Here is a 14,713-nt window from a genome sequence, read left to right as displayed (position 1 = left end):
TTTTTTTTTTTTTTTTTGCAGTAAGCCCGCCTCTCACTGTTGTGGCCTCTCCTGTTGCAGAGCACAGGCTCTGGACGTGCAGGCTCAGTGACCATGGCTCATGGACCCAGCCGCTCCACGGAATGTGGGATCTTCCCAGACCGGGGCACGAACCTGTGTTCTCTGCATTGGCAGGCGGACTCTCAGCCACTGCGCCACCAGGGAAGCCTGATTAGTGTACCTTTATGTTATAGACTGAAGACAGGCAATGTGATATTTTCAGCTTTGTTCCTTTACTCAAGATTGCTTTGGCTATTTGGGGTCTTTTGTGGTTCCATGTAAATTTTAACATTATTTGTGCTAGTTCTGTGAAAAATGTCAGGGATTTTTTGATAGAGATTGCATAAAATCTGTAGATTGCTCTGGGTAGTATGGACATTTTAACAATATTAATTCTTCCAATCCATGAACAGAGGATACCTTTTAATTTCTTTGTATCATCTTCAGTTTCCTTCATGAATGTCTTAAAATTTTCAGAGTATAAGTTTTCACCTCCTTGGCTAAGTTTATTCCAAGGTATTTTATTCTTTTGGATGAGATTTTAAATGAGATTGTTTTCTTGCTTTCTCTTTCTGATATTTCATTATTAGTGTATAGAAAAGCAACAGATTTCTGTATATTAATCTGGTTTCCTGCAACTTTACTGTATTCGTTTATTAATTCTAATAGTTTTGTAGTGGAGATTTTCAGGTTTTCTATATGTAGTGTCATGTCATTTGCAAATAGTCAGTTTTATTTCTTCCCTTCCAATTTGGATGGCTTTTATTTCTTTTTGTTGTCTGATTACTGTGGCTAGAACTTCCACTACTACATTAAACAGAAGTGGTGAGAATGGTCATCCTTATCTTGTTCCTGATTTTAGATGGAAAGCTTTCAGGTTTTCAATGCTGAATATGATGTTTGCTGTGGGTTTGTTATAAATGGCCTTTATAATGTTGAGATATGTTTCCTCTATACAACCTTTGATCAGCGTTTTTATCATGAATGGATGTTGAGTTTTGCCAAATGCTTTTTCTGCATCTATTGAGATGATCAGATGATTTTTTTATCCTTTTGTTAATGTGATGTATTACATTGCTAGATTCTCAGATATATTCCATTCTTGCATCCCTGGAGTAAATCCCACTCGATTGTGGTGTATGATCCTTTTTATATATCATTGAATTTGGTTTGCTAATATTTTGTTGAGGATTTTTGCATCTATATTCATCAGAGATATTGGCCTGTAGTTTCTTTTTATAATGTCTTTGTCTAGTTTTGGTGTCAGGGTAATGGTGGCTTTATAGAACTTGGGTATGATTCCTTCTCTTCAATTTTTGGAACAGTTTGAGAAGATAGATATTAGCCCTTCTTAATATGTTTGGTAGAAGTCCCCTGTGAAGCCATTTGGTCCTAGACTTTTGTTTGCTGGGAGGTTTTGTTTTGCTTTTTTTAATTACAAACTCAATTTCTCTTCTAGCTATTGGTCTGTACAGATTTTCTATTTCTTCCTGATTCAGTATTGGAAGATTGTTTCTAGAAATGTATTCATTTCTTCTAAGTTTTTCAGTTAGTGTATAACTGTTTGTAATTTTCTCTTGATTTTTTTGTATTTCATGGTATCAGTTGTCATTTCTGCTCTTTCATTTGTTATTTTGTTTATGTGGGTCCTCTTCTTGTTCTGAGGAGCATGCTAAAGGCTTATCAATTTTGTTTATATTTTAAAAAAACTAGCTCTTTGCTTCTTTGATCTTTTTTCTGATATGAGTATTGTTACCCCAACTTTCTTGTTATTTCCATCTGCATAAAATTTCTTTTTCCATCCCCTCACTTTCAGTCTGTGTGTCCTTAGCTTTTAAATGTGTCTCTTGTAAGGAGCCTGTAAATGGGTCTTGTTTTTCTTTTTTTATCTAATCAGCCACCACATGGCATGTTTTTGATTAGAGCATTTAGTCTATTGACATTTAAAGTGAATATTGATGGATAAGTACTTATTCCAATTTTGTTACTTGTTTTCTGGTTGTTTCTGTGGTTCTTCTCTGTTCTTTTTTAATTTCTTCCCTTATGATTTTATGATCTTCCTTATTTGTATGCTTGTGTTCCTTTCTCTCTAGCTTTGTATATCCGTTGTAGGTTTTTGATTTGTGGTTACTATGGGGTCCATGTATGTTGACCTATATCTACTTGTTTTAAACTGGTAGTCATTTACTTCAAATACATTCTAAAAGATCTACATTTTTTTACTCCCCTCCCCAACATTTTCTGTTTTTGATGTCCTATTTTACATCTTCATGTTTTCCCCTTCACTGTTAAGACCCTTTAACATTTCTTTTAAGGGCAGTTTGGTATTCATTAACTCTTTTAGTTTTTGTCTGTCTGAGAAGTTTTTTCCTCTACTTCCATTTTAAATGATAATCTTGCCTGGTGGAGTATCATAGTTTGTAGGTTTTTCTCTTTCAGCACATAAATATATCATGCCCTTCTCTTTTGGCCTGCAAACTTTCTCCAGAAAAATCAACTGATAGCCATGTGGGGGTTCCCTTATACGTGACTCTTTGTTTTTCTCATAATGCCTTTAGGATTGTCTCTTTATGTTTAACTTTTGCCATTTTAATTATAATATGTCTTGCTGTGCTTCCTTTTGGAATCATCTTTTTTGGGGACTCTCTGTGCTTCTTGTACCTTGATACTGTTTCCTTCATCAGATTTGGGAAATTTTCATCCATAATTTCATCAAATACATTTTTGACACTTTTCTCTCTCTCTTCTCCAGGGACCCCTATAATGTGAATGTTGGTCTGCTTGATATTGTCATAAAAGTTCCTTAAACTGTTCTCATTTTTAGAATTTATTTTTCTTTTTGCTGTTTTCATTGGGTGATTTTCATTATCCTATCTTCCAGATCACTTACGTGTTCTTCTCTATCACCTAGTCTACTTTAAATTCTTTCTAGTGTGTTTTTCATTTCAGTTATTGTATTTTTCAGTTCTGACTAGTTTCTTATTAAAATCCTCACCATGTTCATCTATTCTTTTCTCTAGTTCATTTAGCATTCTTATTACTAATCCTTTGAACTTTTTACTCTGGTAAATTGTTTATGTCTGTTTCATTAATTGTTTTTTCAGGTTTTTGTTGTTCTTTCTTTTGAAAAAAAATTTCTCTGTTTTCTCATTTTGCTTAATTTCTCCATCTTTATGAAATTAGTTCAAACAGTTAGTTACATATTCCTGTCCTTCTGTGGGAATGTCCCTATATTGTCTGCATGTGTCCAATGGCTTTGGTGGCAGAGCTGAATCTGAAGTGAGCAGAAGTCATGTCATCAGTCAGTGTGTGCTAGCAGCCATCACATCGGTAGTAGGTAGGACTGGAGATGGAAGAGCTAGGACCAGAGCCAGATGTTAGCTGGGGCTTCTTTTCTGCTCCATAGCCAACACCACCATATCAGGGGTGGGTTGAATCCCATGTTGCTGGAGCAGAAGCCCTGGTGTTCGTGTCTGATCTGGTTCTGTTCCCTCGAAGTGTGTGCTTTCTGCCCCAAGCATTGACATGTTCAGTCCAGAGAGGAGCATTGCTGGGACAAGAGGGGCTGGAGCAGGAGCTTGGCATGGGCTGACGTGCAGGCTGGGGTGGTCCCAGCACCAGTCAGAGCTCCAGAACACTCCTGATCTGCTGTCCCTCACGAATGCCAGTAATGGCTTCTTTTGCCCCTTTCAGATGCTGTGTCAGGTCTGAGTCAACTCCTTCCCCCACAACTCCATACCTTCCTTAGAAGTGGCAGCCTCTGCCCTAGTGGGGAACTGCATTATAGAGCAAGAGGGGCCAGAGCAGGTGCTTGGCATGGGCTGGGACATGTGGTAGGGTGGTCCTGGTACCAGTCAGAGCTCCAGACCACTCCTCATCTCCTGCCCTTATGAACAGCAGTAATGTTTGCCCTCGCTCCATTTGGATGCTCTGTCAGGTCTGAGCTGGCTCCGCCCCCACATCTGTGCACTCTCCTTGCCTGTGGCAGCCTTCAACCTAGTGTGTAACTGCACCATGGAGCAAGAGGGACAGGAGCCAGTTCTCAGCTCAAGCTGAGGAGCCTGCTGGGGTGGTTGTGGGAAACTGGCCCAAGTCCTGGGGCAGTTTCAGTCTGCTTCTTCTGCCTTGTTTTGGGAGTAAGCAAGCATGTGTGCACTTTTCACAAGCAGAGTCTCAGTTTCTTACAGTCCCACTGTCAGTCTCACTGGTTTTCAAACCAGCTAAGGGGACTTGTCCTCTTGGCGTCATACCCCAGGGCTGGGACACCCAATATGGGGTTTCAACTGCCCACCCCCCAGGAAGGGTTGCCAAGCCTGTGTAATCTCGCTCCTCTTCTGTGTCCCCTCCTAGGGGCTCAGGTACCGATCTGATCACTTCCCTTACCTTCCTACCTGACTACGTCTGGATCTTTCTTACAGTGTTGTTTGTGTAAGAGTCTTTCTGCCAGTCTCCAGTTTGTTTTCAATGAGAATCGCTCCACATGTTGATGAATTTTTGATGTGTTCATGGTGGTTGGTGAGCTCCACATCCTCCTGCTCTGCCATCTTGATCTCCTCCGGGTGACCACTGTTAAGATTCTTGCTCTCTCTGTCTCTCTCTAAAAATGTTTCAAAGATACATTAGCACTTACCTATGTAGAACCTTTTTTATTTTATAAAAATGGAATGATTTTCCTTATATGCTATTCTGTAAATGTTTTAAGTTAATAATATAGAGTTAATTTTGTATAAGTATATATAAATTTAGAGTGATATTCAAAATATTTGACAACCATTAGAGCATAAGCACTGACCAATCAGAATGGATGCTGGATGTAGGGTGGGAGAATGGTCCTGGAGCCCCAGGTGTGCCAGAAATTACCTTAATTAGGCAATAAAATGAATAAGTCAGGGGCAGGGGTTGGAGAAGCTCTAGCTCCCATAGAAGGAGCTAGAATGTGGGGGTGAGAGGAATATGGAGTATGTGCTCAGGGTATCAGCTGTTTTCCAAGTAGTATGAATATCTTTCAGTATTTTAACAACTGACAGGGCCATACTGGTGTGCTAGGGTTATATCAGCACTGCATGTACCTCATTCTATTTAAAGGTAGTACACCAGAGTAGTACTATAATTTTTAAAGTAAATCAAGGTATTGATGCACAGTTAGATTGCTTTTAATATCTTATATTGTAAGAAATGCTGTGTATTAGAAAACAAAAGCAAATCACAAAAACAAATAAATAAAAAACATAAACAGAAAAGAAAACTTGTGTATGTAATCTGGTGAAACTTTGTGAGAATATCCACAAGGCAAATTCCTAGCTGTGGAATTACCAAGTCAATTTTTATTTCGATAGATATTTCTTTGAAAAGTCAAATCAGTTTACACTCACTCCAGGTGAGACAATATTTTTTTTCCATATCTTGTCCAACAGTTTGCATTATTATCAAAAATTATGTCTTTATTCAATTTGATAACTGAATGATTAAGGAAATATTCCATTCTTGTTTAGTAATCATTTTGTAATAGTTGAAAAATTGTTTGATTTGGAGTCATTTATACTTAAACTTTTTGTTTGTATTTTGATTAATTACTATGAGTTTGTTTTCTCAGCTATAAAATGGAGATATTATAAATGTCAATGCAATTTTGCCTGGTTTGTTATTCCAGATTAATTTTAGAATAATTTTCTAAGACTCCTCAAAATTCACACTGAAGTTTTAATTTCAATTGAATTAAATATTTAAATCAAACTTCTGAAGTTCATTAATAGACTTTCTATCTGAGTCCATGGACTATCTATATTAAATCAGCCCTTGCTTTATATCTCTGAATAAAGTGTGTTTTTCTTTCTGTAGGTTTAGTAAATTTCTTATTAGTGTTCTGTGAGGTATTGTATATTTTATTGTTGCTAGATTTGATGAAATATTTTTCTTTTATATCTTCTGTTCATTCATTGCATGTATGAAGGTTGCTACTTTTATAATTTGTAGTACATTTGTAGTAATGTGGCCTCTTTATAATTCCTTTTTCCATTTGGCTTCATACACATTATCTATCTATCTCTGTCATCTATCAATGTAATCACAATATATGCAACTTATGATAATTTCATCTACTTCGTTCCAATAGTTTTATTGCTTATTTCTTCACCTAAATATCTTCTGCATATTTCTACTCTAGCTTTTTTTTTCATTTATATTGTTTCTTCTTGAGACTGAGTCCTTGCAATGGAAGGAGTGTATTCTACTTACATTTGTGGTCTGGTAAACTACACTAATGCCTGACACAAAGGAAACACTCAAATGTTAAGTGAATGCCTGAGTGAATAATTTTGAGCTTCAGATTCAAGGTTGTTCTGGACAATTCCCATGAATGTTAGCTCAATGGAAAACAATAAACAAGATAGAGAAGCAGACACAAGTCAAATGGCATAGATACGGAGCCTGGGTACCCAAGAGACTAATGTGGAAGGAGGCCAAAATAGATAATTGGCTTCCCAATCAGGATAGGTACAGGGGATGCCTAACTGATATATCACTGAAATGGAGCAAAAGTTACCCATCTGGTGTTTCATCCTATGAATATAAGCAGCAAGGCTGTATTTAACCTCAACTGGCTGGCCAGTGAAGCAAGGACTCCTTTTATTATTGATCCTGGGACGAAGAGAGATAGCCAACAGTTAACAGATATGAGACTGTATTCCGACAGGTCGGGTCATAGTAGAGTCTGCTGTAATCAGCATACCAGGAGAAATTAATCCTGGAATTTGATTAAGGTAGAGTATTTTATAATAAGTAAGTAAAGTATGAAATAACTCAATGAATTTACTCACCTTTTACTCACCAGTTGAAATTAACATGTGCCACTAGTTGCAGCAATAATAAACACAGAAATAGCTAATATTTATTAAGGATTTATTAGATGCCAAGCATATGATTAGTGCTCTACAGAGAGTATCTCACTTAATCCTCATAGCAGTCTATGAATTCAGTATGATTTTGATTGTATTTTACAGGTGGGAGAATACAGCTTAGAAAGTTTGTTAGGTAGCTTGACTAAATTCACATACTAGTATGTAGTAAAGCTGAATTGTGAGGAAAAGCCAAGATTTTCAATCCTGACATTTATTTCACATGGGGAGCTTTAAAATAAATTAAATACCAGTGTCAGAGCCTCTCTTTCAGAAATTATTACTTAATTGGTCTGGGGTGGGGCTTGGTGGTATTGGTATGGTTTAAAAAGCTACATGGTAATTTCAACATGTCCTTAGAGTTGAGACCATTGACCTGTCAAAGCACCTTACTGAGAGTTTAGCTTTGCCCTCAAATTGTACCTTGTCAGTACAAAGGAATGATAATGGTTATGTAGCTTGAAGAATAGTTTTAAGATTTATTTTCCTTCCTCTATGCACTGTCCTTATTTATGTATCCTGTATCTACCTTTCTGATCGTGCCTGCCAATTTATCGGCTATTGTCTCCTGGAATGTTTCAGTATACAGGCTGGGTTATAAAGGGTCTTAACGTTTTGCCTCTGCAAGTGCATCTATATTTAGATAGGATTGCTGTTACTAGACCTTTACTTCTCTTGTAAATCTTCTTTTAAAATAGTTGTTCAGTTATTATTATATTTCCCTATATATCAAACAGGTTGTAGTTGATTAGGTTTATTAAATGCCTTGTATTAGTTTTATATAATGATCGGTTTAACAGTGGTTATACAAGTTGCTGTAGATAATAAGTTCATGGTTCTAGATATTTCCATGTAGTCAAAAAATTATACTCAGAATGGATCCTGCTCCACCTTGCTATGTTTTCTAACATAATAATTTATCCTACCTCCATTTCCAGCCCAAGCAATATTATTAAAATGAGATACCATCACAACGATAGGAAAAGGGGCAAAAGGCATAAATATACAGTTGAGAGAAAATGAAGTACAAAAAAAAAACAAAAATAGTTAATCTAATCAATTCATTGGCAAAACACCAATGAAATAGTTTTATATATGAATTAGCAACAGTTTTTTCAGACTTTTTATCATGTAATTACATATTTATTATTTTATTGTTTATGGCGTCCTCATGCTAGAATGCAAGTTCCACAAGGTCTACTTTGGTCAGTGATATATTGTAAGAGCTGAAACCAGTGCCTGCCCTGAAATAGACACTCAATAATAAATATTCGTAAGAGAAAGAAATATGTGCATGTGTGAATGTGCCCATAGCAAAGATGTGGTACATTGTATATATCACTATATAACTGGCAGGGGTGTGAATTCATGTAACAGTTCTAAAGAGCAATTCATGAAGAGGTATCATGTTTTCTGTTAAATGTTAATTTTATTTGGATTATTATTTATTTATGCTTCTAAATTGTGTTTTAAGGATATAATCAGTAGAGTGCAGATTTATAGACAGAAAACCTTGTTCACAGCATCGATAATCATGAGGCAGACAAATATAGCTGATGTTAAGTAAAATATGACATTTATCATTCTTTCAAAATAGACTAAATACTGTGAAAATGCAGTAATACAATGTCAAATGAAAAATGGAGGGTGGATAATAGAGCATGGTTCCAGTTTTGTAAAAATTGAGAAAGAGAGGCAGACAAATTCTTAAACCAGAGTGATAATAGTAATTATACCGGAGTGGTAAGAATAATTTTAATTTTTTTCTTTGTAGTATTATAAAATGCATAAAATTTCTATAAGGATGTATATTACTTTCTTGATCAGAAAAATACTTCATTTATGAAAATTGGCTTTATCATTTTCCAACTCTGAGGATATAATAAAGAATCTGTTGCAATGTAACCTCCACAAGGGCAAATCTTTTTTTTTGCGGTACGCGGGCCTCTCACTGTTGTGGCCTCTCCCATTGCGGAGCACAGGCTCCGGACGCGCAGGCTCAGTGGCCATGGCTCACGGGCCCAGCCGCTCCAAGGCATGTGGGATCTTCCCGGACCGGGGCACGAACCTGCGTCCCCTGCATCGGCAGGAGGACTCTCAACCACTGCACCACCAGGGAAGCCCAAGGAAAATCTTTTTATCTGCTTTGCTCATTGGTGGATTCCCTATGCCTAGAATAATGTTTGGGATAAAGTAGCACTCATAAATATTTTTTGAATAAATGAATGAGTGTGCAAATGAATAGTATGTCTCCCTCTTTTAAAGGCAGTTTTAAAGTGTTAAGGGTAAGCGGATTGATTACTTCCTTTTTGTGTAGAATTGAACCATTAATCCATCCATCATTAAGTGTTAATTAAGTGCTATTCATAGCATGTCTTCTTTCCACTGAGCAGAGACCACTTTCTCATTTGCTGAAAATGATCTTTTATCTCTCGTTAGAGTTTGCTGGGTGGGGAGGGAAATGAGCAACACATGGAAGATGTCGATTCTAATGTATGTGAGATTTAAAATGATTATGACAGAAATTTTTTATCTTTAGTAAGTACCTTTAATTTAGTCCTATGTCCTCAGATTTAAAGAAAACTGTAATTATCAATTAATAAATGTTATTTTGTTATCCAATTAAAATGTGTTTAGTTCCCCACTTATAGAGAACAAAAGGAGTATAAAAATAATCACAGATTTTGTTGATGTTACTGTTGGGGATGGAAACATTGCAAAAGGACAATAGACCAATAATATAAGACAATGCTATATTGTGCTTCATTGTAATTCAATAAGGGGATTTTTTTCAAGTAATTTTTACCATGTAGTATGCAGTTTAGGTTTATGCAAGTAGATATATGCCTTATTTAAAATTTTATGTTTTTTACATATTTTCTCAAAACTAAAATCAGGAATAAGGGATTTAAGGTAAATCCTGATGGATTATAATAGTAGCATTTATATTCTAATATAATATTAAATAAAACTGTATCAGTGTTTGCAATGAGTTGTCTATTTTACACAGAACTCTTGCTATATTTTTTTCTCTAGGATTCAGTGTTTCCCTCTGATGTGCAACCAAATCCAAACCTGTGTTTATGCAAAGAAAATATTTGTCCAGCAAAATTTGACTACAAGCTGAATAACATATTTAGACTTCACGAACTTCCAGTGAGCTGGTAAGATTCTTGATGTTTTATTAATACCTTTGAGATTTTATTGTCATGTCTAAATTTTGATGCTCTTATAGCTGTTTATGGTCAAAGTGTTTTGCTCTTAGCCTGTTTCTGAAATTGCTACTTATAGCACTGAAAGAATCCTCTTAAAGCTGTTGCAAGAGTCTCAAAACTAACTGGTTTAGGCACTTGGTGGCAGTACAGCCTAAATGCACTACTGTGCATTTTTTAATGTAGAGGTTGCAGTTCTGGCTTTAAAAAAAGCACAGATTGTTTTTAGAGAGGTTTGTAGGATTTGTTTTAAAAATAGGATCTCAGCAGCTATGCATTTCATTTGATTATTTTACTTAAAATTTTATCAGTGTATTTTTTTTCCACATTAACACATTATTTTGTTTTGTTTTGAGGACCATAGTTTTGTGAACCATAATCACATCAGTTTAAAAGCAAAACTTATTACTTGCTAATAAGTTTTATGACTCTGCATATTTACATTCATAGGAAACATTTTTAATCTTATAAAATTTATACTACTCCTATTCAGAGTGTTTGAGAAAAATATTTCTGTGGAGAATCAGTAAATATACATTCTACAGTAGATTTCTATGGTACTTTAAAATTTTACTAAGTGGTCAGCTTTTGTAAATAATCATGGATACATCATTTTGATTATGGTTTAGGTAAGTAATATTGTTTTCTTGTATTTGTTCATATAATCCCAAGTTTATATTATTGATTTTTAAGAAATTTGTACAAAGATGTATAGCAAACATTATGTAATTGCTCCTCTTATACTTAATGAGGAAAAATGTCTCAGAAGAGGATGTTAACCAACTCTAATAACCTACACTTAACTGTGGTGAGGTTTTTCTTGTTTTGTTTTGTTTTATTTTGCAAAGTTTGCCTTGCTCTTGATGACTGTATGTATATTCACTTTCTAAGACCTATTTGTTTGATTATTTTCATGTAGCAAGACTCTGCCATGACCAAAACCAGTAGGTTAATGAATTGAAAAGATGTGTTAGTAAAAGGAACCATAATAATGATACATTCATACCTTAAGTATTCTATTTCAACTTAAAACAGTTCATTTGCATTCACATGCCAGTCTTTTGATGTAAGGCCATGGCTTTTTCTTTCCTTAAGTGACTGTTGATTGGAATTCTACATCATATTTCTTGCATAAGCTATACCAATAATGTATCACTAACAATTTCAATTTTATGATTTTCTTAATCTGAAACAAGAACTTCAGACGCTCAGAAGATGATCTCCTCACATTTCCATGGCATTAATTTAATTTTCATTGATAGCAATTCTTCTTATCACACTTATATTTCATCACCTTGATTAGTTTTTAATTACATTATAGTAGCAAATGCAACTGGCTTATGAGGTTTAGTAACAAACTCCTCTGACTCTTTGTGATAGTGGACCTTAGCTGGTGGGAGTGGCTTGTGCTGGTCTGCTGGGGCATGGTCTGGAAGCTCTGAGCAGTCAGGGCACTGCTAGCACAGCCAGAGTGTTTTACAGAGAGAATGAGAAATGCTGACCAACGATTAAGTGGAGGTTAAGGGAAAAGCATTTACTAAATGAAAATGAGGAGAAGAGAAAGAGGGAAACATTTGACTCTTAGTCAGAAACAAAGTCTGGATTCCAGATTAATTTATTTGCAGACTTTGGAAAGACAGCTGCCCTGATAACTACTACTGCAACCCAGGGAATAATTTCTCTGTCATAATCTTCACTAGTTAGCCCATGAGGAGAGAAGATTCTAGCATTATGAGTTAGGCAGTAAAAAAAAAGCAAAAAAAAGAATTGTGAGTAGAAAACTAATCACTAATCTTCTAGTGTAACATACCTCAAAGGAAAATTAAGCTGTGACTTTGGGCCAACTCATTTACCTGGGCCTTTTTTTGGCCTGTTTCTTCTTTCCCAATTTGTCTCAGTTTCTGCTTCGTTATACCGCCATTTCTTCTTGGTCACAGGTTTGTTTTTCTCTCTCCCACTTATTTTATTCTACTACTTTCTCTGTACTCTCATTCTATACCACCAGTCCTTAACTAGCCATAATATAAAATTCAACTGTAAATTTCTAATGTTTCTCAGATAATTTCATATTCTCTGTTCTTAATTTAAAACTGAATCACCCCGCTCCCACCACCCCATATACACACACAGAGGTTTGGTACTTTATAGGTCTTTAATAGTATAATGTTTATTGACTCAATTATGTTTCTTTAAAGAATAAAAAATGTTTTTTGTTTTATAAGTAACTGTGAATTTATTTATTTATTTTGTTTTTCAATTATCATCAGTGGAAATAAAGTTCTTCCTCTATGGTATATAGGTTCCTTAACTTCATCAAAATAACAATGATAGTAATGACAATGATCATGAAAGAATATCAATAATAACAATAAACTGTTTTACAAAGCATCTTTCAATGCCAAGATTCAGCTGTTTTTCCCCCAGCTCTCTCTCTCTATATATATATTTTTTCTTTTTTTCTCTCTCTCTTACATACACACACACACACGCACACAGATGAGGCTCAGAGACCTTGAGAAACACAGGTCTGGTTGTGTATCAGGTCTGGTTAACTCAAAAGCAGACCATAAAACAGTGAATGAACCACAAGGTATTTTATAGAAAAAGCCCAAGGAAATAGTTTCTATTTTTACAATCAAGCATACAGGTATGTCAGTAACATACAACTATATAACCTATGAGTTTGGCCAAGATACTTTTTTCCCCTGACAAGCTTGACGTAGGATAATTGCTTTAAACTTAAATATTAAGATAATTAATTAGATTATGTTTAAGTGCAGAATTTAATTGTGCGTTCTTTCCCTGGAAAACACAGATTTACTAAAATGTATTTTAGTATGTTTTTCCAACAAGGTCATAATAAAATAAATGCATATTAAATTCCAGATAATTAAAAGAATTTTAATGTCTTACTAATTTGCATTTTTATAGAGTGCAGTTTCATAGGTTGAAGAACCAGAAGGATTTTAAATCAGATTAGTTAACAGAGTTTTTAAGTTCTGAGATAGATGTCTTTCTCCTACTTTCACAGGATGGTTCCCATCAGCCTAGAAAATATACTCCAGTATCTCCTATTAGTTTAAAAAAAAGACTTTTTCTTGAACCTACAACCCCCCACCAAACCTATGCTGTTTTCCCAGAAGCTGCTCTGCTCACTTTCAGTAAAAAAGTTGACAGTACTGCTGACTGAGCTAACAGCTTCCACTTGCGCTTCCATTCTCTCCTCCAGTGGAGCTCCCTTCCTTTCCTCTGCTCTGGAAGTAACTCTTGTCAGTCATTCCCTGCTTCGGTGTCCACCGCCAGTGGCCACTTCTCCATTCTCATTTTCCTCTCCTCTCAGCTGCAGTCAATACAACCACCACCTCTGCGTTTACTCTCCTGACTCCCATTATTTGCATGGTCCTGGTCTTCCTGCTGAGTACCAGGCTGTCCTACTCAGTGCCTTCTCAGCAGGCTGCTTCGCTTCTGCTAGACTTCCAGTTGATAGATTGCCCCAGGCTCAGCCTCAGAGCTTCATTTTTTCGCTGTCTGCACCTTCTCAGGTGGCCTCTTCCAAGCTCAGACTTTAAACACTCTCCATATAGTGATAGATAATCACCTTGGGAACATCTCTACCATTGCCATCTCTCTTGAGTTTGAATATCGAATAGGCTTCTCCGAATTATCATGCTCAGGAAGAACTCTTGTTTTCCCTCAGAAAAATGGGTCTCCTGATCTTCCCCATTTTTGCAAAAGCAAAATGTAAACTTGTATGAATTTACTAAAGGTAAAAGCCTAGGAGTAGTTGTAACTACCCATTCTCTCACCCTGCAATTCCCACCATTAAATCTAAGAGTAAGTCTGATAGGCTTTTCCTCCAGAACATATTTACATTTTCCCACTTCTCTCTATCTATCTATATTACCATGGCCATCTCTCTTGCTATTGCAAAAGGCTACTAATTCACCCCACCTTACCCTACAGTAATTCACTTACTTCACAATAGCCAAACTGATCTTTTAAAAATGTAAATCAGATAAGATTTGCTGCTTTTGGTACAATAATGTCTTCCCCTTGTTTTAAAGTAAGATCCAAACTTCTTACTGAGGCCTACAAGGCTCTGCAAGTTGGGACTCCTGCCCTCCTCCCATTGTGTTGACCACATGCTTTCCCCTGCTTCCTTGCCCAGGGCTCTCAGCTACCCCGTCTTCTCACTATCCTGCAAACATGCCTCACTTCTCTCTGCCCCCAGGTCTTTACACTAGCTCTTCCCTCTACTTGTGTTGTTACTGCTCCAGTTTGTGCACACCTGGCTCATTCTTATCTCTAAAATCTCAGTTCAAATATCACCTCCTTGGAGAGGCAGTTCCTGAAATATGTGACTAATGTTTTACTCCTCATTCCTCTGGTCACTGTCAGTCCTATCATTCTACTTAATTTCCACCATGGTTTTTAGTAGGCATGCAGCATAAATTTTAAAGTACTTTATAAAAATGAAAAAGTACATGAAATCTTAGTATTTTTCTAGTTTATGAGTGGCTAGAGACTAGCTAGATTCTCACCAATTCAGTTTCCTCCTCCCTGGGCCCA

General features: G+C 36.0%; 1 protein-coding gene across 1 annotated transcript in view; it reads left to right on the top strand.

The window, feature by feature from the left end:
- SPAG16 (sperm associated antigen 16) overlaps window positions 1-14,713 on the top strand; it is an 843,476-nt gene that overhangs the window by 133,167 nt on the left and 695,596 nt on the right. The window contains exon 10 of the mRNA XM_024763282.1: window positions 9,969-10,096. Coding sequence (XP_024619050.1) covers window positions 9,969-10,096 — 128 coding nt within the window. The remainder of the gene's footprint in view (window positions 1-9,968; window positions 10,097-14,713) is intronic.

The sequence above is a fragment of the Neophocaena asiaeorientalis genome, unplaced genomic scaffold (assembly GCF_003031525.2).
Source record: "Neophocaena asiaeorientalis asiaeorientalis breed wild unplaced genomic scaffold, Neophocaena_asiaeorientalis_V1.1 scaffold86, whole genome shotgun sequence".
Lineage (NCBI taxonomy): Eukaryota > Metazoa > Chordata > Mammalia > Artiodactyla > Phocoenidae > Neophocaena > Neophocaena asiaeorientalis.
Note: the sequence above shows the minus strand (reverse complement) of the source record. Positions and strands in the feature narration are given on the sequence as shown.